We start from the raw sequence: 27,380 nt of genomic DNA, 5'->3' as shown, positions 1-27,380 counted from the left end.
GGGGGGGGGCCGAGGGGTGATCCGAGGGCGTGGGGAGGGGATCGGAGGATGGGAGAGGAGTGATTGGAGGCTGGAGGGAGGGGTGATCGGAGGACAGGGGGAGGGGTGATCGGAGGGCGGGGGTTGGGGATCAGAGGATTGGGGGGGGGATCGGAAGGGACGGGTTCAATGTTTCTGTTAAGCCGCGTGGCTTTACAATGGGAAGAAACGTGTATGCGGGGAAATTTGAACGGGCTGTGCATCCACAAAAAAATTAAAGGAACATTGCTCGTGGGGGGGGGGCGGGGGGGCGGGGGGTCCCGGGGCGGTGGGGGGGGGGGCCGATCGTGGGAGGTCGGCGAGGTAGCAACACACCTGGAACCAGCAGTCCTGGCCTTCCTTTAGGAGGCGGGTTCTCCTGTGAGTGGGTTGGCTGGCCTCCCACTGCTCCGCGCACCTCCCCGTTAAAACCGGAAGTGAGAGGTGGGATTCCGATTTTTAACTTTTTAAACTCCCACCTGGCTCCAATCCACCCGGTGTGTTGTGGGGTTAAAGTCCCGATTCTTCCGACCAGAATATTACACCTCACACGCGTCTGTATTGAAATTCATCTGCCAATTGCTCGCCCGCTCTGCAATTTTATTGCTGCCCTCCAGCATTATCTGTTTCTATTTCGGATTTCCAGCATTGGCGGCTCTTTACGTTTGATTTAACACTCTCGCCCTGGTCGTGTTGAATATTCTCCAGTGTGGTAATTAAAATTTACCAGCTGGGAGAATCCTAATTTACTAAACTGTGCGTGAAGTCGAGATGATATTGCGGGATGGAGAATAATTGCCACATTATCGGGATGAATCAAGCCTTGACCCCCTCACCCCCACTCGCCCCCAATATTAAACGGCCTTTTGTTGGTGAACCCCCTCTGCACGTTGCTGCCAAGGTTAAACACAAATACACTTTGCATAATTGATTCATTGGAAGAGAGAATCAGCGGATTCTGACTTGTTATTTAATTATCCAGCATCACTGAGGAGGAGTGGATCTGCAGACAAGCTCGTGCTCGGTTCCTTCATGTGCTTACTGCAGTCTCTTTCTTCAACAGGCAAGCGTGTCACACAGCACAGAAGGACGCCATTCAGCCCATCGTGCCAGTGCCGGCTCTTGGAAAGAGCTGTCCAGTTAGTCCCATTCCCACGCCCTGCACTTAACCACTGTAAATATTTTTCCTTTTCAAGTATTTATCCAACTTCCTTTTTGAAAGTTACTATTGAATCTGCTCCCACCGCCCTTTCAGGCAGCGCGTTCCCGATCACAACAACTCGCTGCGTAAAAACATTCTCCTCATCTCCCCCTCTGGTTCTTTTGCCAATCTCCTTAAATCTGTATCCTCTGGTTACTGACCCGCGCGCCAATGGAAACACTTTCTCCCAGTCTACTCTGTCAAAAGCCCTTGTAATTTTGAGCATAGAAACATAGAAACATAGAAAATAGGTGCAGGAGTAGGCTATTCGGCCCTTCGAGCCTGCACCACCATTCAATATGATCATGGCTGATCATGCAACTTCAATACCCCATTCCTGCTTTCTCTCCATACCCCTTGATCCCTTTAGCCATGGGAAGTGGGCAGGTAAGTGGAGCTGAGTCCACGGCCAGATCAGCCATGATCTTGTTGAATGGCGGAGCAGGCTCGAGGGGCTAGATGGCCTACTCCTGTTCCTAATTCTTATGTTCTTATGTTCTAACCCCCTTTTGAATATATCTCTTGAACTGGCCTCAACAACTTTCTGTGGTAGAGAATTCCACAGATTCACAATTCTCTGAGTGAAGAAGTTTCTCCTCATCTCGGTCCTAAATGGCTTACCCCTTACCGTTAGACTGTGACCCCTGGTTCTGGACTTCCCCAACATCGGGAACATTCTTCCTGCATCTAACCTGTCCAATCCCGTCAGAATTTTACATGTTTCTATGAGATCGCCTCTCATCCTTCGAAATTCCAGTGAATATAAGCCTAGTCGATCCAGTCTTTCTTCATATGTCAGTCCTACCATCCCGGAAATCAGTCTGGTGAACCTTCGCTGCACTCCCTCAATAGAAAAAAATTCCTTCCTTAGATTAGGAGATCAAAACTGTACACAATACTCAAGGTGTGGTCTCAGCAAGGCCCTGTACAACTGCAGTAAGATCTCACTGCTTCTATACTCAAATCCTCTCGCTATGAAGGCCAACATGCCATTTGCCTTCTTCACCGCCTGCTGTACCTGCATGCCAACTTTCAATGTCTGATGTACCATGACACTCAGGTCTTGATGCACCTCCCCTTTTCCTAATCTGTCACCATGTAGATAATATTCTGCCTTCCTTTTTTTGCCACCAAAGTGGATAACCTCATATTTATCTACATTATACTGCATCTGCATGCATTTGCCCACTCATCTAACCTGTCCAAGTCACCCTGCGGCCTCTTAGTATCCTCCTCACAGCTCACACTGCCACCCAGCTTAGTGTCATCTGCAAACTTGGAGATATTACACTCAATTACTTCATTCAAATCATTAATGTATATTGTAAATAGCTGGGGTCCCAGCACTGAACTTTGCGGTCACTGCCTGCCATTCCGAAAAGGACCCATTTATCCCGACTCTCTGCTTCCTGTCTGCCAACCAGTTGTCTATCCACGTCAATACATTACCCTCAATACCATGTGCTTTAACTTTGCACACTAACCTCTTGTGTGGGACCTTGTCAAAAGCCTTTTGAAAGTCCAAATACAGCACATCCACTGGTTCTCCCTTGTCCACTCTATTATCCTCAAAAAATTCCAGAAGATTTGTTAAACATGATTTTCCTTTCATAAATCCACGCTGACTTGGACCGATCCTGTCACTGCTTTCCAAATGCGCTGTTATTTCATCTTTAATAATTGATTCCAACATTTTCCCCACTACTGATGTCAGTCTAACCGGTCTATAATTCCCTGTTTTCTCTCTCCCTCCTTTTTTAAAAGTGGGGTTACCTTAGCTACCCTCCAAACCATAGGAACTGATCCAGAGTCTATAGAATGTTGGAAATGACCACCAATGCATCCACTATTTCTAGGGACACTTCCGTAAGTACTCTGGGATGCAGACTATCAGGCCCCCTGGGATTTATCGACCTTCAATCCCATCAATTTCCCGAACACAATTTTCTGACTAATAAGGATTTCCTTCAGTTCCTCCTTCTCACTAGACCGTCGGTCTCCTAGTATTTCCTAAAGGTTATTTGTGTCTTCCTTAGTGAAGACAGAACCAAAGTATTTGTTCAACTGGTCTGCCATTTCTTTGTTACCCATTATAAATTCACCTGATTCTGACTGCAAAGGACGTATATTTGTCTTCACTAATCTTTTTCTCTTCACATATCTATAGAAGTTTTTTGCAGTCAGTTTTTATGTTCCCTGCAAGCTTCCTCTCATGCTCTATTTCCCCCCTCCTAAATAAACCCTTTGTCCTCCTCTGCTGAATTCTAAATTTCTCCCAGTCCTCAGGTTTGCTGCTTTTTCTGGCCAATTTATATGCCTCTTCCTTGGATTTAATGGTATCCCTAATTTCCCTTGTTAGCACCTCGATTAAATTTCCCCTTAACATCCTCTTCTCAGTGTCAGCTGTGGCTCAGTGGGTAGCACACTCGCTTCTGAGTCAGGAGGTTGTGGGGCACATACATCTCGGCTGACACTCGCAGTGCAGTGCTGAGGGAGCGCTGCACTGTAGGAGGTGCCGGCTTTCGGATGAGACGTTAAACCGAGGTCCTGTCTGCCCTCTCAGGTGGATGTGAAAGATTCCATGGCATTATTTTGAGGAAGAGGGGCGTTATGTCCTGGGGCCAATATTTATCCTTCATCCAACATCACTAAAACAGTTTATCTGATCATTATCACGTTGCTGTTTGTGGGAGCCTGCTGTGCACAATTTGGCTGCTCTGTTTCCTGCATTACAACAGTGACTCGACTCCAAAAATTACATAATTGGCTGTAAAGTGCTTTGAGATGTCTGATGGACATGAAAGGCGCGATATAAATGCAGGTCTTTCTTTCTTTCTCTTCTCTAAGGAGAAAAACCCCAGCTTCTGCACTCTAACCACGTTGTGGTGCAGACGTTTTTTGAGCTGAAGGGCAAGGGACGAAAGACTAACTAACGGGGCTTGCCGCGAGTTGCCCCGCTCCAGCAAGATAGGCAAATGCAACAGTGCGTCTCAGAAAGGGATAGAGGATGTGCTGATAGGGTGAGATGAAGAGGGGTGGGAGGAGGTTGGTTTGGCGCATAAACATCGGCCGAATGATCTGCTTCTGTGCTGTAAGCTCGACACTCCATCTATCTACATAACCTTAGTGAACAAGGGGACAAACAGTCTGTCTCCTTAACCAATGAGGTTCAAGGATCGAGAAAGAAACAGAGGAATGGTGGAGAAGGAAATCAGGCGAATTAGAGTTAAGTCAGCTACAGAATGAGAGGGAGGAAAACAGAGACAGAAAGAAAACGTAAGAAAAAAAATGTAAATATTCAAAAATTTAAATTTTAAAAACCTCTAGCAACAATTTGCTACCTGTCGGAATGAGTCTCCACAGTTTCAATTGTTTCTGGGTCAGAGAGGTTGAGAAACATTGCCGCAACATGGATCTCCTCATTAAAAGGGTCCTTAGGCTGTGAAGTACAAGCCATCACTTTCTTCAGCGAGTTTAATTTGTAGTTATGGGGCAAAGGCAGCGAATTTATTGACACTCGCGGGGAGGCTGAGGGCGGGCTGCTGTTTTTGCAAGGCTGATGGCAGAGCGGGGGAAATCATCCTGCAGCCTGTGGTTGACTGGCAACTCAGCGAGGTATCTCCAGCTGGTCAGAAATTGGCGAGTTAACTGAGACACAAATAACGACGCGCGCCATTAAACTCGCCGTGATTATCCCAGTAAATTCTGGGCCCTTATGTTCCCTCCCCGCTGCACTAATAGCCCGCACCTTGATGAGCAGCTAAACAAGGAACAATGAGAGAAGACACAGATGGTTGTCAGTTATCCTTGGCTGCTCCCCCACACAGGATTTTGGGAAAGGTATCTTTATTTTTTTTTCGTGGAGGGGGTTTAGGATTCCTGGGTGATCCAAAAAAGGATTTCAAAATCAGCCAGAAACCAAGAGCTTCACAATTTACCTCTGTGCAAAAAAGGAAGAATTTTCAGTCCTGCAAGGGGTTCTTAAATTTTGTTTGATGTTTTAGTTTGCTGAGAAGACGAGGTGGGATGATGAATTAAACGGGCACCTCCAATTATCCTCAGTGTGGTGGTCGGGCTTCGGAGACGTTGCAGTTTGAAAGGATAAACGCAGAGGAGATCTGAGATGGGAGATGTGCCCAAACTGGCAGGTGCTCCCTGCCAATGCCTCTGATTGCATTAGTCCCTTAATAACTGGAGTTGCCGGGGCAACTAATACAATTTCGCGCAGTTACATAAAGAACGTATTACACTGCAGGGACTGGAAGCCAGCACACACCAAGCTGCTGGTAGGACAGATTACATCGGAATGCTGATGAATCTGGCCCCCGGACTTTGTGAAACTTCAATAACTCCAGCGCAAGATCATTGTCTCATCGACCTTCTGTTCGGGGGGTGCAGTGGAGCAGACTGGCACCAAGTCAGAGAGTTACTGATGCACTGATAACCCCAGATTAAATTATGGTGATTTCTTTGCTCACTTACCAAACACTCTGTTAATTCCGCTAACGATTTGTGAAGTAAACTGATTCATTCTCAAATGGTCAGGTTACAGCACGGGTTAGATACAGAGTAAAGCTCCCTCTAATCTCTGGATTGCTACCAGTGCCACGTGCTAATCAGAGTAGAGGGAGCAGGATAGTTAGAATAAATACGTGGCTTGAGCAGTGGTGCAAGAGGGAGGGATTCAAATTCCTGGGACATTGGAACCAGTTCTGGGGGAAGTGGGACCTGTATAAAAGGGACGGTCTGCACTTGGGCAGGACTAAAACTGATGTTCTAGGGGTAACATTTGCTAATGCAGTTCAGGAGTGTTTAAACTAATATGGCAGGGGGATGGGAACCTATGCAGCGAGATAGGGTGAAGTAATATGGAGTCAGAAACAGATGGTAGAAAGGTAAAAAGCAATAGTGGAAGGCCGAGTAAACAAAGGCAAGAAATAAAAAGGATCACACGACATCATAATTCTAAAAGGAAAAAGGTGTTAAAAAAAACAAGCCTGAAGGCTTTGTGTCTTAATGCAAGGAGTATCCGTAATAAGGTGGATGAATTAACTGTGCAAATAGATGTTAACAGATATGATGTGATTGGGATTACAGAGACGTGGCTCCAGGATGATCAGGGCTTGGAACTCAACAACCATGGGTATTCAACATTCAGGAAGGATAGAATAAAAGGAAAAGGAGGTGTGGTAGCATTGCTGGTTAAGGAGGAGATTAATGCAATAGTTCGGAAGGACATTAGCTTGGATTATGTGGAATCTATATGGGTAGAGCTGCAGAACACCAAAGGGCAAAAAACGTTAGTGGGAGTTGTGTACAGACCTCCAAACAGTAGTAGTGATGTTGGGGAGGGCATCAAACAGGAAATTAGGGATGCATGCAATAAAGGTGCAGCAGTTATCATGGGTGACTTTAATATGCATATATATTGGGCTAACCAAACTGGAAGCAATACGGTGGAGGAGGATTTCCTGGAGTGCATAAGGGATGGTTTTCTAGACCAATATGTCGAGGAACCAACTAGGGGGGAGGCCATCTTAGACTGGGTGTTGTGTAATGAGAGAGGATTAATTAGCAATCTCATTGTGCGAGGCCCCTTGGGAAAGAGTGACCATAATATGGTGGAATCCTACACTAGGATGGAGAATCAAACAGTTAATTCAGAGACCATGGTCCAGAACTTAAAGAAGGGTAACTTTGAAGGTATGAGGCGTGAATTGGCTCGGATAGATTGGCGAATGATACTTAAGGGGTTGACTGTGGATGGGCAATGGCAGACATTTAGAGACCGCATGGATGAACTACAACAATTGTACATCCCTGTCTGGGTAAAAATAAAAAAGGGAAGGTGGCTCAACCGTGGCTATCAAGGGAAATCAGGGATAGCATTAAAGCCAAGGAAATGGTATACAAATTGGCCAGAAATAGCAGTGAACCCGGGGACTGGGAGAAATTTAGAACTCAGCAGAGGAGGACAAAGGGTTTGATTAGGGCAGGGAAAATAGAGTACGAGAGGAAGCTTGCAGGGAACATTAAGACGGACTGCAAAAGTTTCTATAGATATGTAAAGAGAAAAAGGTTAGTAAAGACAAAAGTAGGTCCTCTGCAGTCAGAATCAAGGGAAGTCATAATGGGGAACAAAGAAATGGCAGACCAATTGAACGAGTACTTTGGTTCGGTATTCAGTCAGGAGGACACAAACAACCTTCCGGTTATAAAAGGGGTCAGAGGGTCTAGTAAGAAGGAGGAACTGAGGGAAATCCTTATTAGTCGGGAAATTGTGTTGGGGAAATTGATGGGATTGAAGGCCGATAAATCCCCAGGGCCTGATGGACTGCATCCCAGAGTACTTAAGGAGGTGGCCTTGGAAATAACGGATGCATTGACAGTCATTTTCCAACATTCCATAGACTCTGGATCAGTTCCTATGGAGTGGAGAGTAGCCAATGTAACCCCACTTTTTAAAAATGGAGGGAGAGAGAATACAGGGAATTATAGACCAGTCAGCCTGACATCGGTAGTGGGTAAAGTGATGGAATCAATTATTAAGGATGTTAGAGCAGCGCATTTGGAAAGAGGTGACATGATAGGTCCAAGTCAGCATGGATTTGTGAAAGGGAAATCATGCTTGGCAAATCTTCTGGAATTTTTTGAGGATGTTTCCAGTAGAGTGGACAAGGGAGAACCAGTTGATGTGGTATATTTGGACTTTCAGAAGGCTTTCGACAAGGTCCCACACAAGAGATTAATGTGCAAAGTTAAAGCACATGGGATTGGGGGTAGTGTGCTGACGTGGATTGAGAACTGGTTGTCAGACAGGAAGCAAAGAGTAGGAGTAAATGGGTACTTTTCAGAATGGCAGGCAGTGACTAGTGGGGTACCACAAGGTTCTGTGCTGGGGCCCCAGCTGTTTACATTGTACATTAATGATTTAGACGAGGGGATTAAATGTAGTATCTCCAAATTTGCGGATGACACTAAGTTGGGTGGCAGTGTGAGCTGCGAGGAGGATGCTATGAGGCTGCAGAGTGACTTGGATAGGTTAGGTGAGTGGGCAAATGCATGGCAGATGAAGTGGATAAATGTGAGGTTATCCACTTTGGTGGTAAAAACAGAGAGACAGACTATTATCTGAATGGTGACAAATTAGGAAAAGGGGAGGTGCAACGAGACCTGGGTGTCATGGTACATCAGTCATTGAAGGTTGGCATGCAGGTACAGCAGACGGCTAAGAAAGAAAATGGCATGTTGGCCTTCATAGCAAGGGGATTTGAGTACAGGGGCAGGTGTTACTACAGTTGTACAGGGTCTTGGTGAGGCCACACCTGGAGTATTGTGTACAGTTTTTGTCTCCTAACTTGAGGAAGGACATTCTTGCTATTGAGGGAGTGCAGCGAAGCTTCACCAGACTGATTCCCGGGATGGTGGGACTGACCTATCAAGAAAGACTGGATCAACTGGGCTTGTATTCACTGGAGTTCAGAAGAATGAAAGGGGACCTCAGAGAAACATTTTAAATTCTGATGGGTTGAGACAGGTTGGATGCAGGAAGAATTTTCCCAATGTTGGGGAAGTCCAGAACCAGAGGTCACAATCTAAGGATAAGGGGTAAGCCATTTAGGACCGAGATGAGGAGAAACTTCTTCACCCAGAGAGTTTTGAACCTGTGGAATTGTCTACCACAGAAAGTTGTTGAGGCCAATTCACTAAATATATTCAAAAAGGAGTTAGATGTAGTCCTTACTACTCGGGGGATCAAAGGGTATGACGAGAAAGCAGGAATGGGGTACTGAAGTTGCATGTTCAGCCATGAACTCATTGAATGGCGGTGCAGGCTCGAAGGGCCGAATGGCCTAATCCTGCACCTATTTTCTGTTTCTATGTATCTAAGTTTTCTGCACTGTCCCATCAAACACGCCGAGGGCAGATACAGCCTGGGTTGGATACAGAGTAAAGCTCCCTCTACACTGTCCCATCAAACACTCCCTTAGCTGAGGGCGTGGTGTGGAAATAGGCAAATGACACGATAATAGGAGATCCCATTAATTTGTGAAGACTGTTGGGTCAGGACACAGGCTCCTCTTCCAATTGTGGCTGAGGGATCTTTTACAACTACTCGAAAGACGGCACTTCCGACAGCGCAGCACTCCCTCAGCACTGTGCTGGCCGTGTCAGCCTGGATGATGTAATCAAAGCCTCGTGTTGGGCTTGAGCCCACAACCATTCAGTTACCAATTGAGCTACACTGACCCTTAGCTTATCACTGATGGCTGCAGGGCTGCCTTATTGGGTTTGCAGAAACAAAGAGGCTGACTATAGCAACAGCTGCTGCACTGATGATCCTGGAAGCCAAATGTTGTCAATCGTCAACTTGGAGAATCTTCAATGCACTCGGGCAAAGCGAAGGGGATGTTTATTTGTAAAGGGAAGGAGCCTGCAGCCCACACTGCATCGAACCCTTACTCCTACCGCTTGCTAGAATGAATTTCATTTTCTGCATCAACATTGTTTGGGAGAGGTCACTGAACTCAACATAAACAAGCCCTTGAATGTCATTCTCCGATCTCGTGTCCTGCCCAATATTTATCCCTCAACCAACACCAACAAAACAGATGAACCTGTCATTATTGTAATACAGAGCTATAATATGAGAATACTGCATAGTGATTGGTGGACCAGGCTCAGGTGATCCCAGGATACGAATACTTACCTGGAGGACATGTTCCCATGCGTTGGACGGCAAAATATAGTGGACTACTTCTCCACCTAGTGGACTACTGTGGTGATGCAACTGCTGATGTTTATAATAAAAGGATCATGTGACAAGGTCACCTGGCAAGTTCCTGACGAGCCATCTTGTGTATGTGTGTGTTTGTGATGTCGTAAAGAATATATTTGAATTGTCACATTGCTGTTTGTGGGAGCTTTCTGTGTTTCCCACATTCCAAAAAGTACCTCACTGGCCGAGAAGCGCTTTGGGACTTCCTGAGCTGGTGAAAGGCACGATATAAATGCAATTCCTTTCATTCTTTATCTACACTCCCAAACACCTCTTGGGATCCAATTCCCTCCGGTGAATGAACTCAAACAGTTAGGAAACATAAGGGGAGGACATTGTGGTCAGAAGCTTCCTTCGGGCGAATGCCTCCGACACAAAATTGTTTAACGAAAATACCTGGTAGTCCCGGAGGAAGGTAGGATTGCGTTCGGAGGCCTAGTTTCACTGTCCAGCGTACGGGAACATGTCTTCCAGGATTGTATTCGTATCTTGGGATCACGTGGGCCAGGACCACCAATCACAATGCAGTATTCTCATTGATAATTATGGGAACTCTGGATTGACTCCCGTTACTATCAATGAGAATAACCCCCCCGGCAAAACAAGAAACACAACACAACAAATAAAAACACCTCACATATTTAAAATTCATTCAAATTGAATGTAATTAAATGTTTTGGAAATAAAAATATTCTTTTGGATTTTTTAAAAATGTGTTTCAATAGGGTTAAAAATAAACTTACCTTAATGGACAGGGTGTTTAATATAAAAATGAGTGTTTATGTTTAATTTTTCTATGTTTTAAAACTTACGCTGGTAAAAGTAAGCTATGCGCCTGCTTTTACTGGGCGTAAGAGTTTGAAGGAGATTCGCTGGGCAAATTGCCCGATCTCTCTTGCATGGATGTCCTTCCCGCGGGGATGCGGGTGATCTGTCACATTGTGTGCACCCAGTGAGGCTGCAATTTTCGGCCCCAAGGTTTTTTATTCTTGCGGTTGAGTGAATCTAATTAACCGAGAGGGTGCGGTCAAGTGCTGGGGATTGGGTCGGGAAAGGATACACTTGCTTTGGAGGCAGTTCAGAGAAGGTTCACTCCGGTTGATTCGGGGGCGAGGGGGTTGACTTATGAGGAAAGGTTGAGGAGGTTGGGCCTCTACTCATTGGAATTCAGAAGAATGAGAGGTGATCTTATAGAAATGTCTAAGATTATAAGGGGCTTGACAAGGTGGATGCAGAGAGGATGTTTCCACTGATAGGGGAGACTAGAATTATGCGGCATAATCTTAGAATAAGGGGCCGCCCATTTAAAACGAGGATGAGGAGGAATTTCTTCTCTCAGAGGGTGGTAAATCTGTGGAATTTGCTGCCTGAGAGAGTTGTGGAAGTTGGGTCATTGAATAAATTTAAAACAGAGATAGACAGCAATACTGTGGAGGAGGATTTCCTTGGAGTGTATTAGGGATGGTTTTCTCGACCAATATGTTGAGGAACCAACGAGAGAGCAAGCCATCCTAGAGTGGGTCTTGTGTAATGAGAGAGGATTAATTAGCAATCTTGTTGTCTGAGGCCCCTTGGGGAAGAGTGACCATAATATGGTAGAATTCTTCATTAAGATGGAGTGTGACACAGTTAATTCAGAGACTAGGGTCCTGAACTTAAAGAAAGGTAACTTCGATGGTATGAGACGTGAACTGGTTAGAATAGACTGGCAAATGATACTTAGAGGGTTGACGGTGGATAGGCAATGGCAGACATTTAAAGATCACATGGATGAACTACAACAATTGTACATCCCTATCTGGCGTAAAAATAAAACGGGGAAGGTGGCTCAACTATGGCTAACAAAGGAAATTAGGGATAGTGTTAAATCCAAGGAAGAAGCATATAAATTGGCCAGACAAAGCAGCAAACCTGAGGACTGGGAGAAATTTAGAATTCAGCAGAGGAGGACTAAAATAGAGTGTGAGAGTAAGCTTGCAGGGAACATAAAAACTGATTGCAAAAGCTTCTATAGATATGTGAAAAGAAAAAGATTAGTGAAGACTAATGTGGGTCCCTTGCAGTCAGAATCAGGTAAATTCATAATGGGGAACAAGGAAATGGCAGACCAATTGAACAAATACTTTGTTTCTGTCTTCACTAAGGAAGACACAAATCACCTCCCAAAAATACTAGGAGACTGAGGGTCGAGCGAGAAGGAGGAACTGAGGGAACTGAGGGAAATCCTTATTAGTCAGGAAATGGTGTTAGGGAAATTGATGGGATTGAAGGCCAATAAATCCCCAGGGCCTGATAGTCTGCATCCCAGAGTACTTAAGGAAGTGGCCCTAGAAATAGTATTGGTGATCATTTTCCAACATTCCATGGACTCTGGATCAGTTCCTATGGATTGGAGGGTAGCTAATATAACCCCACTTTTTAAAAAAGGAGGGAGAGAGAAAACGGGTAATTATAGACCAGTTGGCCTAACATCGGTAGTGGGGAAAATGTTGCAATCAATTATTAAAGATGTAATAGCAGTGCATTTGGAAAGCAGTGACAGGATCGGTCCAAGTCAGCATGGATTTATGAAAGAGAAAACATGCTCGACAAATCTTCTAGAATTTTTTGAGGATGTAACTAGTAGAGGGAGAACCAGTGGTTTAGGTGTATTTAGACTTTCAAAAGGCTTTTGACAAGGTCCCACACAAGAGATTGGTGTGCAAAGTTAAGGCACATGGGGTTAAGGGTAATGTATTGACGTGGATAGAGAGCTGGTTGGCAGACAGGAAGCAAAGAGTGAGAAAAAACTGGTCCTTTTCAGAATGGCAGGCAGTGACTAGTGGGGTACCGCAAGGTTCAGTGCTGGGACCCCAGCTATTTACAATATATATTAATGATTTAGGCGAAGGAATTGAATGTAATATCTCCAAGTTTGCAGATGACAGTAAGCTGGGTGGCAGTGTGAGCTGTGAGGGGGATGCTAAGTGGCTGCAGGGTGACTTGGACAGGTTAGGTGAGTGGGCAAATACATGGCAGATGCAGTATAATGTGAATAAAAGTGAGGTTTCCACTTTGGTGGCAAAAACAGGAAGGCAGATTATTATCTGAATGGTGACAGATTAGTAAAAGGGGAGGTGCAATGAGACCTAGGTGTCATGGTACATCAGTCATTGAAAGTAGGCATGCAGGTACAGCAGGCAGTAAAGAAAGCAAATGGCATGTTGGCCTTCATAGCGCGAAGATTTGAGTATAGGAGTAGGGAGGTCTTGTTGCAGTTCTCGAGGGCCTTGGTAAGGCCACACCTTGAGTATTGTGTGCAGTTTTGGTCTCCTAATCTGAGGAAAGACATTCTTGCTATTGAGAGAGTGCAGCGAAGGTTCACCAGACTGATTCCCGGGATGTCAGGACTGACATATGAAGAAAGACTGGATCGACTAGGCAGGGATTGAACAGGTTAGATGCAGGAAGAATGTTCCCGATGTTGGGGAAGTCCAGAACCAGGGTCACAATCTAAGGATAAGGGGCAAGCCATCTAGGACCGAGATGAGGAGAAACTTTTTTATCCAGAGAATTGTGAACCGATGGAATTCTCTACCACAGAAAGTTGTTGAGGCCAATTTGTTGGATACATTCAAAAGGGAGTTAGATGTGGCCCTTACGGCTAAAGGGATCAGGGGATATGGAGAGAAAGCAGGAATGGGTTACTGAAGTTGCATGATCAGCCATGATCATATTGAATGGTGGTGCAGGCTTGAAGGGCCCAATGGCCTACTCCTGCACCTATTTTCTATGTTTCTATGTTAACTGATAAGGGATGAAGGGGTTATGGGGTGTGGGCAGGGAAGTGGAGCCGAGTCCATGATCAGATCAGCCATGATCGTATAAAATGGCGGAGCAGGCTCGAGGGGACGTTTGGCTACTCCTGCTCCTATTTCTTACGTTCTTATGGATGGACGCTGCCTGGATAGCACCAGGCCCAATACTCACCTAGAGAGGGCAACCCATCCTCGCCCAGCGTGGATGGGGGGGAATTCAAAGCAGAGGAATGAGGAAAGCGACCTTACCCGGTCTCGTGGTGGTCCATGATGTAGTGGTCGAGCTCGGTGCCCGGGAGGGGCTGCACTGGCGGAGGCGGCAGCGGTACGTTGGACCAGTTGGAGCCCGCGTTCTTATGCGTCTTCACACTGCCTTTATTTTTCTTCTTCTTCCCACCTTTGCCACCTGCAAGCGTGATGAGACGTTAAGGCACTTACCAGTGAGGAGGCACAGAGAGAGAGCATTTGTTCAAAGGTGTACCAAAGAGAGAGATTACACCCCAGGTGGACTGAATAATCTTTTTACCAAGTATTTACATCAGAGAAACAGGCCATTCGGCTCAACAGGTCGGTGTTTATGCTCCACACCAGCCCCCTCCCACCCTTCTTCATCTCACCCCATCACCATATCCTTCTATTCCTTTCTCCCTCATGTGTTTATCTAGCTTCCCCTTAAATGCATCGAAACTATTCACCTCAACCCCTCCCTGTGGGAACGAGTTCCACATTCTCACCACTCTCTGGGTAAAGGAGTTTCTCCTGAATTCCCCATTGGGTTTATTGTTGACTATCTTATATTGACGGCCCCGAGTTCTGGTCTCCACGTCTATCCTTTCATAATTTTACAGACCTCTATCAGGTCACCCCTTAGTGTTCTCTTTTCTAGAGAAAAGAGCCCCAATCTGTTCAATCCTTTGTTTTCCCCGTTACATTGTTCCCTTTCTCTCAATTTCTCTTGGTTCCCACTTCCTGAATTCTCTGCTCCTCGAGGTCCTGGATCAGGTTGGGTTCCAGTTCCCAGAGTACCTCGCTCGAGCAGGAGATCGCTGAGTGTTGGCGAGCTAAGCAGCAGCAGGCAGTCACGCCAAGCTCCGATCTTGCCAATCGGCCATTTGGCTCAGTCTTGATGCTTGTGGAGTTGGGGGTGGGGGTGGGTGGGGTTGAGTGGGGGTGGGGGTGGGGGATGTGGGATGGGGTGAGGGTGCGTTTGGGTGTGAGGGGGTGGGGGAGGGGTGGGTGTGGGGAGTGGGGGAGGGTGGGGATGGGGGTCAGGGGGGGTGGTGGGGGTGGGGAGGAAATAATGTGGAGTTGCCGACACGGGCTCGACGGGCCGAATGGCCTTCGACCGTGCTGTAAACATTCTATGATTCTATGTGCACTTTATCCAAATCAGAATGAGTGAATCACACCGCAGGGGAAAGCGGCAGATCCTCTCTGAATAGCCTTTGAAATAAACAATGATCCCGCTTTCATTCTGTGGGGACTGTCTCTTTGCCATTGTCATCGTACCTTGTACAATCTGGCTTTGAATACAAGCAGCCGCACATTTCTTGCTACTTAGATCCGACAGGAGAGCAAAGGCTTTCTTCCAGGTAAGTGAATTTTTGGAGACTAGTTTCCTGCCAAGTGCTACATTATGGGTTTCAGTGTCAGAGGGGCGAGAGCGAATTAGCAGTGCTGCAGAGGGAGAGATGATTGATCCAGAGTGGAGTGAGGAGCAGGTCAGGGCAGTAAGAGTTGAGACTTGTGGAGGAGATGAGGCACAGGAGAAGTGATGGAACGACGTGGAAAGAGTGGTTGAGGATGAGGATGAGGGCAGGTACGGGGCAGGGAGGGGAGGAAGGTGAGACAAACTACATTGATGCTCTTGTGCCTGGGGAGACGAGGGTAACCCACGAACCCATGGTGGAGGGGGCAGAAGAAAGGGATTTGAGGAGATGATTAGCTGCAGAAAGGGGTTGTCCTTCCCCTCTCAGATAATCCTGAAGCAGTCGAGGGTTGATGGTGAAGAGAGTCACGCACGGTAATACAAACCATGGTCGAGCCAAACCTGCCGATCAAATGCCAAGGCTGGATGTGCCACAGCACCCTCGGGTGTATGCCCCTGTGACTGAAGGGTGCAACGGTGAGCCCACACTCGAGGAACAAGTGGGGTGGGAGTCAGTGAAGGGTTTAGGACACACAAGGGCATGGAGGACAGAGAAGAGACAACTGTTAATCAGGCCCACCACGGCCCAGATGTTGTGACAGGCGGAAGGCTAGAAACCTAAGAGTTGGGAGATGAGGAGTGAGGGAATGAGGCTAGAATATTGGGGTTGGGGCAAAGTTGGGGGTACGGGTGATGAGGGAGACGAGTAAGTGGTCATGGTAAGTCTTGTTATCAAGATGTCCGGAGATAAGGGGGCTGAAATTGCCCAGCATTGGAAACGGGGCGCAGCTATGGTGTTTCCATCGATAAATGCGATGGCCTCGTTAGTGAAATTGCATGCCTTGCCGTTTTTTCAGCGGACTGGAAGTCGGTCATCATGGGGGCGGAAGTGCAGCCTTGAGCGGAGGTTCGCACACTAGAGGGGCGGAAGTGGTGGGCGGGCGGAGTGCCCGCCTCTGTCAGTCATCAGTGTAGCGCTGATGATGTCATCGTGCTGCCGCGTCACCACATCTCTCCCCTTCACTTAAAGGGGCGAGCTAGTACCATTCATTTAGTTCGTTCCATTGGGCCACCAGGGAGGGTCTCGGCCGGGCCAGCGGCCTGGCACCCAAGAGGATGTGCGAGGCTCCCTGTTGCCGGCCCGGCCGAACCCGACAGGACATAACTGTCGGCCAGACCTGGCAGTCGGCCGAAAAGACAAAAAAAAAAAGATGGCGACCGCGGCAGTGCACGCTCCCCTTTAATGGCGGCCGCTCCGCCATTGTGAGCGCTCTCCCAGCTCAGTGCACCGGCAGAAATAGCTGCTGGCGGCACCGAGCGGTGGCAGCAAGATTTGTTCGGTAGAAGTTCACCACAGGTGGTGGGATGATTGGGGGTGCGCGCTCTGATGACGCACTTCGGATGGATCGGCAGCAATGGAGCGGTAGTGGGGGGTGTGGGGGGGGGGGAGCGGGTCACCGGCGGGATACCGCACGAGTGGAATTTTCAATATGGAGGCCATTCCACAACAAATCGTCGCCATTGCACTCCGCGGCGTGGCCAATGATTTCCAGCGGCAACAGGCCTTAAGGGATGGGGCAATTTCGGCCCCAAGAAGTCACTGCAACAATAATTTGCATTTATACAGTGCCTTTAATGTGGCAAGACGTCCCACAGGAGTGTTAGCAAGCAAATGTTGACACTGAGCCGCATAATGTGATATTAGGACAGGTGACCGAAAGCTTGGTGAAAGAGATAGGCTTTAAGAAGCATCTTAAAAGAGGAAAGAGAGATGGAGAGGTTCAGGGAGGGAGTTCCAGAGCTTGAGGCCCAGGCAGCTGAAGGCACGTCCACCAATGGTAGAGCGATTAAAATCGTGGATCCTCAAGAGGCCAGAATTAGAGGAGCGCAGATGTTCAGAGGGTTGTGGGGCTGGAGGAGATTACAGAGATAGGGAGGGGTGAGGCCCTGGAGGGATTTGAACACAAGGATTAGAATTTTAAAATCGAGGCGTTGCTTAACCGGAAGCCAATGTACGGGGGCGATGGTGAGCGGGACTTGGTGTGAGTTAGGACACGGGGCAACTGAGTTTGGATGTGTTTGTGGAGGGTGTAAGGTGGGAGGTTGGCCGGGAGAGTATCAGAATTGTCCACATGAGACAGAGGGGCTGTGCTTATGGGTTGATGAGTGAATGTGAACGGTGAGATTGCGAGACGATATGATGGCAGAGAAGTCAATGGAGAAAGGTTTAGATGTATGCTATATGAACCAGGGGTGAGGAGCTGGGCGTTGAATTGACGACAGGAGGCCAACTTGGTGAGGAATACAGAGCTTTTGGACAAGACCGGGGTGGGAGGGGGCAGTGGCGGGGATGGAGGGGGGGGTGGAATTGGAGTGCGGTGGCAGCACAAAATGGAACATAACAGATCGGCAGCATGATTAACAAATGGAAATCGTTCATCGAGGCTTGTATTCCCTCGAGTATAGGAGATTAAGGGTTATGTTATAGCTGCATAAATCTCTGGGTAGACCGTATCTGCGTTCAGTCCTGGGCACTGCAGGATATATTGGAGGGGATATGGTGCAGATTCAACAGAACGATACCGGTTTCAATGATAGAGGTTTAAATTATGAGGGCAGGTTGCACAGACTGGGCGTGTACTCCCTTGAGTTTAGAACATTAAGGGATGATCTGATCGAGGTGTTTAAGACAATTAAAGGATTCGATAGGGTAGAGCGAGAGAAACTATTCCCTCCGGTGGGGGGAGTCCAGAACAAGGGGGCGTCACCTTAAAATTAGAGCCAGGCCATTCAGGGGTGATGTCAGGAAGCACTTCTTCACACAAAGGGGCCGTGGGAATCTGGAATTCTCTCCCCCAAAAAGCTGAGGGTCAATTGCAAATTGCAAAACTGAGATTGATAGATATTTGTTAGACAAAGGGTATTAAGGGTTACGGAACCAAGGCGGGTAGATGGAGTTAAGATACAGATCAGCGGTGATCTAATTTGAATGGCGGAACAGGCTCGAGGGGCTGAATGACCTCCTCCTGTTCCTGTGTAACAGGCTCGAGGGGCTGAATGGGCCTCCTCCTGTTCCTGTGTAACAGGCCCGAGGGGCTGAATGACTTCCTCCTGTTCCTGCGTAACAGGATCGAGAGGCTGAATGGGCCTCCTCCTGTTCCTGTGTAACAGGCTCGAAGGGCTGAATGGGCTCCTCCTGTTCCTTTGTAACAGGCTCGAGGGGCTGAATGTTCCTCCTGTTCCTGTGTAACAGACTCGAGGGACTGAATGGCCTCCTCCTGTTCCTGTGTAACAGGCTCGAGGGGCTGAATGGGCCTCCTCCTGTTCCTGTGTAACAGGCTCGAGGGGCTGAATGGGCCTCCTCCTGTTCCTGTGTAACAGGCTCGAGGGGCTGAATGGCCTCCTCCTGTTCTTGTGTAACAGGCTCGAAGGGCTGGATGGGCCTCCTCCTGTTCCTGTGTAACAGACTCGAGGGACTGAATGGCCTCCTCCTGTTCCTGTGTAACAGGCTCGAGGGGCTGAATAGGCCTCCTCCTGTTCCTGTGTAACAGGCTCGAGGGACTGAATGGCCTCCTCCTGTTCCTGTGTAACAGGCTCGAGGGGCTGAATAGGCCTCCTCCTGTTCCTGTGTAACAGACTCGAGGGACTGAATGGGCCTCCTTCTGTTCCTGTGTAACAGGCTCGAGGGACTGAATGGCCTCCTCCTGTTCCTGTGTAACAGGCTCGAGGGGCTGAATAGGCCTCCTCCTGTTCCTGTGTAACAGACTCGAGGGGCTGAATAGGCCTCCTCCTGTTCCTGTGTAACAGGCTCGAGGGGCTGAATGGGCCTCCTCCTGTTCCTGTGTAACAGGCTCGAGGGGCCGAATGGGCCTCCTCCTGTTCCTGTGTAACAGGCTCGAGGGGCTGAATGGGCCTCCTCCTGTTCCTGTGTAACAGGCTCGAGGGGCTGAATGGGCCTCCTCCTGTTCCTGTGTAACAGGCTCGAGGGGCTGAATGGGCCTCCTCCTGTTCCTGTGTAAAAGAAACCGGGCGGTGTGCAAAATGGAGGTGCGTGTTCTCCAGGGCCCATTTATTGCTGCCACCGAAGATTAAGCAAGAGAAAAGCGGGAAGCACGAAGCAAGGGGGAATTAAAATACTGCGAATTCTGGAGATGTGAATCAGTAAACTGGAAACGGCGGGCGAACTCAGCCAGTCCAGTCCGGCAGCATCTGTGCAGGGACAGACAGCCAGCCGTTTCAGGCCAGGCAACGGGACCCGCCCGCAACGTTGACATGTCTGTTTTACTCCCTCTGTCCGCAGGTGTTGGTTGCCTGGACCGGCTGCCTGCTTCCCCTATTGGGGGGTGGCGGGGGGGGGGGTTCATTTTGTGAAGAAGTGTGAGATGGTCGAAGGAGAAGGCGGAGCCACAAGATGAATGGTGACAAGCCCCAGGTGTGACTTGTCAATCACAGGAACTCATGCCTGGGGGCCGTTCGGCCCGACTGCCTACCTCTCATCCGTGGTTACATCCGAGCCAGGGTGTCCCTGGAGATGGAGCACGCGGTGTCCACCGGTACGCTCGTGGCCTTCCGCGAGAGGTGGGCGCCGGAGGGACTGGAGTGCATCATCATTAATTTGATCATTTAAGTTTAAAGTTTAATTTGTTGAATTTGCCGGTTTTAGTGCCCCCCACACCCCCCCCTTTTAGCCAGGGGGCACTTGTGTAATTTCTGTTTTTGGTGCCCGAAACCCCACCCACCAACCCCCCCAAAAAAAGGGGCACTGTAAAAAAATATATTTTGGAGAGTGTGACACCCCTTGCGGGGGGGCATTTGTTTAAAGTGCACAACTAAAATAGTTGAACTGGTAATGTGTAGTGTAATTGTTGAACCTTTTGCTAATAAATCAACTAGTTCTTAATAGCAATGTGTTGCGATGAATTCTTAAGCAAAGAACGCAAAGGACAATTAACGGAGAGCAAGGTCCGATCCGGGGCTGGAGCGATGGAATCACCACGAGGGAACGATGTTTACATTAGTGCCAGCAATTGAAAAGGATTCACTGATTGCACACAGCAAGTCATTTACATGATGAATTGGGGCAAGCTTCACAGAATGTCACACATTACCGCGGCCTCTTCGTTAGCAAGTTATGGTCTACAACTCTTTGTTGCTTCAAACACCCAGAGTTCACTTCAAACACTCGCAGTGCAGCTACAATACGGATTACATGCAGAGTAAAGCGCCGTCTATGCTATCCCATCACCACACCCAGGGTAGGTAAAACAGGCATTACATGCAGAGTAAAGCTCCCTCAACACTGTCCCATCAAATAATCCCAGGGCAGGTACAGCACGGGTTAGATACAGAGTAAAGCTCCCTCAACACTGTCCCATCAAACACTCCCAGGGCAGGTATAGCACGGGTTAGATATAGAGTAAAGCTCCCTCAACACTGTCCCATTAAACATTCCCAGGGCAGGTACAGCACGGGTTAGATACAGAGTAAAGCTCCCTCTACACTGTCCCAAACACTTCAAGGGCAGGTACAGCACAGGGTTAGATACAGAGTAAAGCTCCCTCTACACTGTCCCATCAAACACTCCCAGAGCAGGTACAGCACGGGTTAGATACAGAGTAAAGCTCCCTCTACACTGTCCCATCAAACACTCCCAGGGCAGGTACAGCATGGGTTAGATACAGAGTAAAGCTCCCTCTACACTGTCCCATCAAACACTCCCAGGGCAGGTACAGCATGGGTTAGATGCAGAGTAAAGCTCCCTCCCCACAGTGCTGTTTACTCAATCTTAGAAGCACGTTCCCTACTGTACCGGTGTGACATTTTTCAATCCAAAACCAGTGGATTCTCTGAGTAAGGTTTCTGAGTTGGGCTAAAAATCACTCTGTCCGCTGTTATTAAATTGGTCGATGAAACAGTGGACAGAGGAATTTGGAAAACATTTTGGAAGGCCTCATCTCCCACATTCCTACCTCTACAATCTTCAGGCATTCATAACCCAGGCCTGGTCTCACTTTATTACTTCCCATCCTTCTCTTATTTTTAATATCATCTTGGGGAGGTAGATGATGCTAACAAAGCTGCATTTATTGCCCATCCCTGGGTCTTTTGCTTTCTCTCACTTAGTTTACAACTGAGTGGCTTGCTCAGTCTCCCCAATGGAGCAGTTTATAGTCTGCCACATTGGTGTGGGACTGCAGTCACATGTAGGCCTGGACTGGGTAAGTTCGGCAGGTTCCCTTCCCTGAAGGACATTAATGAAGCATAAGAACATAAGAAATAGGAGCAGGAGTTGGCCATTCGACCCCTCGAGCCTGCTCCACCATTCAATAAGATCATGGCTGATCTTCTACCTCAACTCCACTTTCCCGCTCGATCCCCATATCCCTCGATTCCCTTTATCCCCAAAAATATAGCGACCTCTGTCTTGAATATACTCAACGACTGAGCATCCACAGCCCTCTGGGGCAGAGAATTCCAAAGATTCACCACCCTCTGAGTGAAGAAATTCTTCCTCATCTCATTCTTAAGTGTCCGACCCCTTATCCTGACACTGTGACCCCTGGTTCTAGACTCCCCAGCCAGGGGAAACATCCTCCCTGCATCTACCCTCTCATGCCCTCTAAGAATTTTATAATGAGATCACCTCTCATTCTTCGAAACACACAAGACTACAATTGGCCATTCATGACAATCCGTCAGCTTTCATGGTCTCTTTTATCCGACTTCACCCCACAAGTTATCAGATTCAACTTACTTTCGATAGTGTGATTTAACTCATGACCTACTCAAGTTTAATAACCGGTTCACTACTGCACATCATCTCTCTCAATTATTTTTAATTGCCCTGGGCCAATATTTATCCCTCAACCAAAATCGCTAAAAAAAACCCAGATGATCTGGTTATTATCTCATTGCTGCTTGTGGGGGCCTGATGTGTGTGAATTGGCTGCATGTTTCCCTACATTACAACAGCAACTACACTTCAAAAGGTTGGGCTGTAAGGCGGCTTGTGACATCCTGAAGTGGAGAAAGGCACTTTCTTTCTTTCAAGCTAAGGAGTGCTCGGCATCTGTTCTGGAGTGTTCCATCATGTTTTCTCAAAGAAAAATAAATGATATGTTGCCTTTATTACAACGGGATTGGAGAATAGGAGTAAAGACATCTTACTACAATTATATAAGGCCCTGGTGAAAGCACCTGGCGTAGTATTTAAAAAGAGAAAGATTGCAAAGTGCCGCAGTACAGCGGGACCTGGGGGTACTTGTGCATGAAACACAAAAGGATGGTATGCAGGTACAGCAAGTGATCAGGAAGGCCAATGGAATGTTGGCCTTTATTGCAAAGGGGATGGAGTATAAAAGCAGGGAAATCTTTCTACAGTTATACAGGGTATTGGCCAGACCACAGCTGGAATACTGCGTGCAGTTTTGGTTTCCATATTTAAGAAAGGATATACTTGCTTTGGAGGCAGTTCAGAGAAGGTTCACTCGGTTGATTCCGGAGATGAGGGAGTTGACTTATGAGGAGAGGTTGAGTAGGTTGAGCCTCTACTCATTGGAATTCAGAAGAATGAGAGGTGATCTTATTGAAATGTATAAGATTATGAGGGGCTTGACAAGGTGGATGCAGAGAGGATGTTTCCACTGATCGGGGAGACTAGAACTAGGGAGCATGATCTTAGAATAAGGGGTCATTTAAAACTGAGATGAGGAAGAATTTTTTCTCTCAGAGGGTTGTAAATCTGTGGAATTGAGGGAGTGCAATGAAGGTTCACCAGACTGATTCCTGGGATGGGAGAATTGTCTTATGAAGAGAGATTGAGTAGACTATGCCTATATTCTCTAGAATTTAGAAGAATGAGAGGTGATCTGATTGAAACGTTAAAAACCTTAAGGTGCTTGACAGGGTAAATGCAGGGAGGATGTTGCCTCTGGCTGAGGAATCTAGAACCAGGGGTCACTGTCTCAGAATAAGGGGTTGGCCATTTAGGACTGAGATGAGGAGAAATTTCTTCACTCAGAGAGTGGTGAATCTTTGGAATTCTCTGCCCCAGAGGGCTGTGGATGCTCAGTCGTTGAGTATATTCAAGACTGAGATCGCTAGAATTTGGGGTACTATGGGGATAGGACGCAATAGTGGAGTTACAATCGAAGATCAGCCATTAATGGCAGAGCAGGCTCGAAGGACCAAATGGCCTGCTCCTGCTCCTATTTCTTGTGTTCGTTTGTTTCCGGCATAACATCTACTTGTAAGTCCCACATCTTGGTTGACAGCAAGGAAAGTGCACAAGGAACAGCTTGTCATACGTTGAAACATGCTCAATCGCTCATCGACAGACCTGTTTTCGAGGGGGTAGAGGCTGGTGTTAGTTTTTAAGGACAAACCTGAGAGACTTCTTTCAGAGCTGTTGTGGGAGCTGGAGGTGCTGAAGTCCTCAGAATGGTTGTGAGGCATTCTGTTAGACAATCCCTCAGCCAATCGGTAGTCAGGGATGAAAAGCAGGGCTAAAGGTCAAAGGGTAAAAGTCACAGCAGCATCAGGTGCTTTAGCTCACGGCGCAAGCACATGCAAGGACATGCAGTTAATGCAGAAGCTTCTGAGGTTAAGAGGGAAAAAAATAAACTGCTCGAAAGGTTAAAAATTGAATCTCACCATCGGTGGCCCTTGATTTTGCATTCAAATAGCATTCAAGGTTAATCCAAGGGCATTCAGCGACAAAACAAACCACCTTGGTAATCTATTATCATCGGGCGAATATTGATTACATCGGATATACAGACACAGAAACAGGCCATTCGGCCCAACCAGTCCATGTCGGCATTTGTGCTCCACTCGAGCCTCCTCCTGTCTTTCCTCATCTAACTCTGTCAGCATAACCCTCTGTTCCCATCTCCCTCATATGTTTGTTTAACCTCCCCTTAAATGCATCGATACTATTCGCTTCAACCACTCCCTGCGGCAACGAGTTCCACATTCTCACCACTCTCTGGGTAAAGAAGTTTCTCCTGAATTCCCCATTGGATTTATCAGTGGCTGTCTTATATTGATGGCCTCTAGTTATGCTCTTCCCCACAAGTGGAAACACTCTCTCTGTATCCACTCTATCAAAACTTTTCATCATTTTAAAGACCTCTATGAGGTCACCCCTCAACCTTCTCTTTTCAAGAGAAAAGGTTTCCAGCCTGTTCATCCTTTCCTGATATGTATACCCTCGCATTTCTGGTATCATCCTCGTAAATCTTCTCTGCACCCTTCACCAGTGCCGCTATATCCTTTTTATAATATGGCGACCAAAATTGCACACAGCGCTGTGAACAGCAGTGGTCCCAGCACTAATCCTTGTGGAACACCACCTCCCACTGTGAATACCACCCTGTTTGTCACTATCTTAGCACCAGGGAGCGGAAGAGTTTCCGGGCTGGAGTCTGTAGTGTTCCACCTTCAGTAGACCAGAGCTCATCCAAAACTCTGCTGCCTGCCTCCCATCTCACACCAAGCCCCACTCACCCATCACCCCACTGTGCGAGCTGACCTATACTGGCGTCGCCTTGATTTAAAACTTCTTATCCTCGAGTTTGAATCCCCCACGGCCTCGTCCCTCCCTAACTCTGTAATCTCCTCCAGCCTGACAACCCTCCGAACTCTCTAGGCTCCTCCAATTCTGCCTTTCTGCTCATCAACCATCTCTTTGAAGTCGCTCCTTAAAACCTACCTCTGTTAACAAACTTTTGTTCACCACCCCTAATTTTATGGCTCAGCATCCAGATCAGAGTTGACTGGGATGCTTCTGTGCTGTAAAATTCTATGATTCTAGATGATCTCTTTCTGGGGTTGAAGGATATGGGGAGAAGGTGGGTAGGTGGGGTTGGGGGATATGGGGAGAAGGTGGGGAGGTAGGGTTGGGGGATATGGGGAGAAGGTGGGTAGGTGGGGTTGGGGGATATGGGGAGAAGGTGGGTAGGTGGGGTTGGGGGATATGGGGAGAAGGTGGGTAGGTGGGGTTGGGGGATATGGGGAGAAGGTGGGTAGGTGGGGTTGGGGGATATGGGGAGAAGGTGGGGAGGTAGGGTTGGGGGATATGGGGAGAAGGTGGGTAGGTGGGGTTGGGGGATATGGGGAGAAGGTGGGTAGGTGGGGTTGGGGGATATGGGGAGAAGGTGGGGAGGTGGGGTTGGGGGATATGGGGAGAAGGTGGGGTTGGGGGATATGGGGAGAAGGTGGGTAGGTGGGGTTGAGGGATATGGGGAGAAGGTGGGTAGGTGGGGTTGAGGGATATGGGGAGAAGGTGGGTAGGTGGGGTTGAGGGATATGGGGAGAAGGTGGGTAGGTGGGGTTGGGGGATATGGGGAGAAGGTGGGTAGGTGGGGTTGAGGGATATGGGGAGAAGGTGAGTAGGTGGGGTTGGGGGATATGGGGAGAAGGTGGGTAGGTGGGGTTGAGGGATATGGGGAGAAGGTGGGTAGGTAGGGTTGGGGGATATGGGGAGAAGGTGGGTAAATGGGGTTGGGGGATATGGGGAGAAGGTGGGTAGATTGATCCAAATTCAACCAACATCTCACGTTCACATTTCCCATTGAATTCTCTTGGTTTCCTCGCGCTATCAAGATTCAAACATGTTGGGCAAGGATGTTAAAATCTAATTAGAAATCAATTGCGCTGATGAATTCTCCTTTAAGCAAAAATTGCAATGGGCAATGGAGGGATGGTGAGACTCATTGTTTAGGGTACAGTTAAAGCCTTCTAGTTAGTCTGTCAAGCGAAGCAACGCGCACTGCCGATGTGCACTTACCCCCGGGCGACACCGCTCTCCCACTCACCGTTATTGAACTTGCTCTGGTCGGGCAGGGAGTAACCACACCCAGTCAGGTCCGGCTTGGGTTGGATGGAGGCCTTCCACTGGGGGTCGGGGAGGTCGACGGCCAGTTCTTGGATACTGCTAGAGTGCAGGATCTGGGTGGTGGCGTAAGGGGTGGCCTGCGTCATCTGCCCCGGGCTGTTGAAGCTGGTCTTGGTAGTCACGTCGATGCTGCTGTAAATAGCGCTGTCGGAGAGCATGGTGCCTGACTTGTCACCCTGACCTGCAGGCGGGAGAAAGGGTGGGCGAGGGAGTGAGAGCACCCAGAGAGAGAGAGAGAGAGATTTGGTAAACAAATAAGAAAAAAGAAATATCTTGCATTTCTATATCATCATCATCATCATAGTCAGTCCCTCGAAATCGAGGAAGACTTGCTTCCACTCTAAAAGTGAGTTCTCAGGTAACTGAACAGTCCAATACGGGAATTACAGTCTCTGTCACAGGTGGGACAGACAGTGGTTGAGGGAAAGGGTGGGTGGGGAGTCTGGTTTGCCACACGCTCCTTCCGCTGCCTGCGCTTGTTTTCTGCATGCTCTCGGCGACGAGACTCGAGGTGCTCAGCGCCCTCCCGGATGCTCTTCCTCCACTTTGGGCGGTCTTTGGCCAGGGACTCCCAGGTGTCGGTGGGGATGTTGCATTTTATCAAGTGAAGCGGGAATTAAAAAGTTAAACACGTTTTCGATTAGGAAGGCAAAAACACAATTTGCTGATGTGGTGAAATTAGCAGGTGCAACTGTAGGACAGTGATACAATTCCTGTTATTCAGAGCTAATGTCGTAGACCTAGGGAGTGGCTTCCTGTTGTTATTTAGAACGAAGAAATAGATTCCTGTTAGTGGCAGGAGGCAGGATACAGGATGCATATATTCATACCCAAGGAGGATGTGAAACAATTAGCAAAGTTAAAATTGAACAATCTGTCACAAAGCGAAAAAAAATTGTCATGCGATAGAAAGACTGGCCAATGATAATGTAAATGATGACTTTGCAAAGAATTCTGTATGAAAGAAGCAGCTCCTGAAGTCTTCGATGAGAACGTTGGGAAAGCATCTAGTTAAGGAACTGGCATAGACCGTTCTTTTC

At 47.8% G+C, this 27,380-nt stretch overlaps 1 protein-coding gene across 5 annotated transcripts in view; it reads right to left on the bottom strand.

Moving 5' to 3' along the window:
• Positions 1 to 27,380, bottom strand: part of robo2 (roundabout, axon guidance receptor, homolog 2 (Drosophila)) — a 790,970-nt gene that overhangs the window by 62,124 nt on the left and 701,466 nt on the right. For 3 of the 5 annotated variants that reach the window (XM_070893255.1, XM_070893256.1, XM_070893258.1), the window contains 3 exons: positions 26,261 to 26,521; positions 23,828 to 23,947; positions 14,045 to 14,201 (listed from right to left, as the gene is read on the bottom strand). In XM_070893255.1, coding sequence (XP_070749356.1) covers positions 14,045 to 14,201; positions 23,828 to 23,947; positions 26,261 to 26,521 — 538 coding nt within the window. The remainder of the gene's footprint in view (positions 1 to 14,044; positions 14,202 to 23,827; positions 23,948 to 26,260; positions 26,522 to 27,380) is intronic. The other 2 variants (XM_070893257.1, XM_070893259.1) reach the window with 1 other exon arrangement.

This window comes from Pristiophorus japonicus, chromosome 11, assembly GCF_044704955.1.
Source record: "Pristiophorus japonicus isolate sPriJap1 chromosome 11, sPriJap1.hap1, whole genome shotgun sequence".
NCBI lineage: Eukaryota > Metazoa > Chordata > Chondrichthyes > Pristiophoridae > Pristiophorus > Pristiophorus japonicus.
The sequence above is the reverse complement of the archived record's forward strand: the minus strand, read 5'-3'. Positions and strand labels throughout refer to the sequence as shown.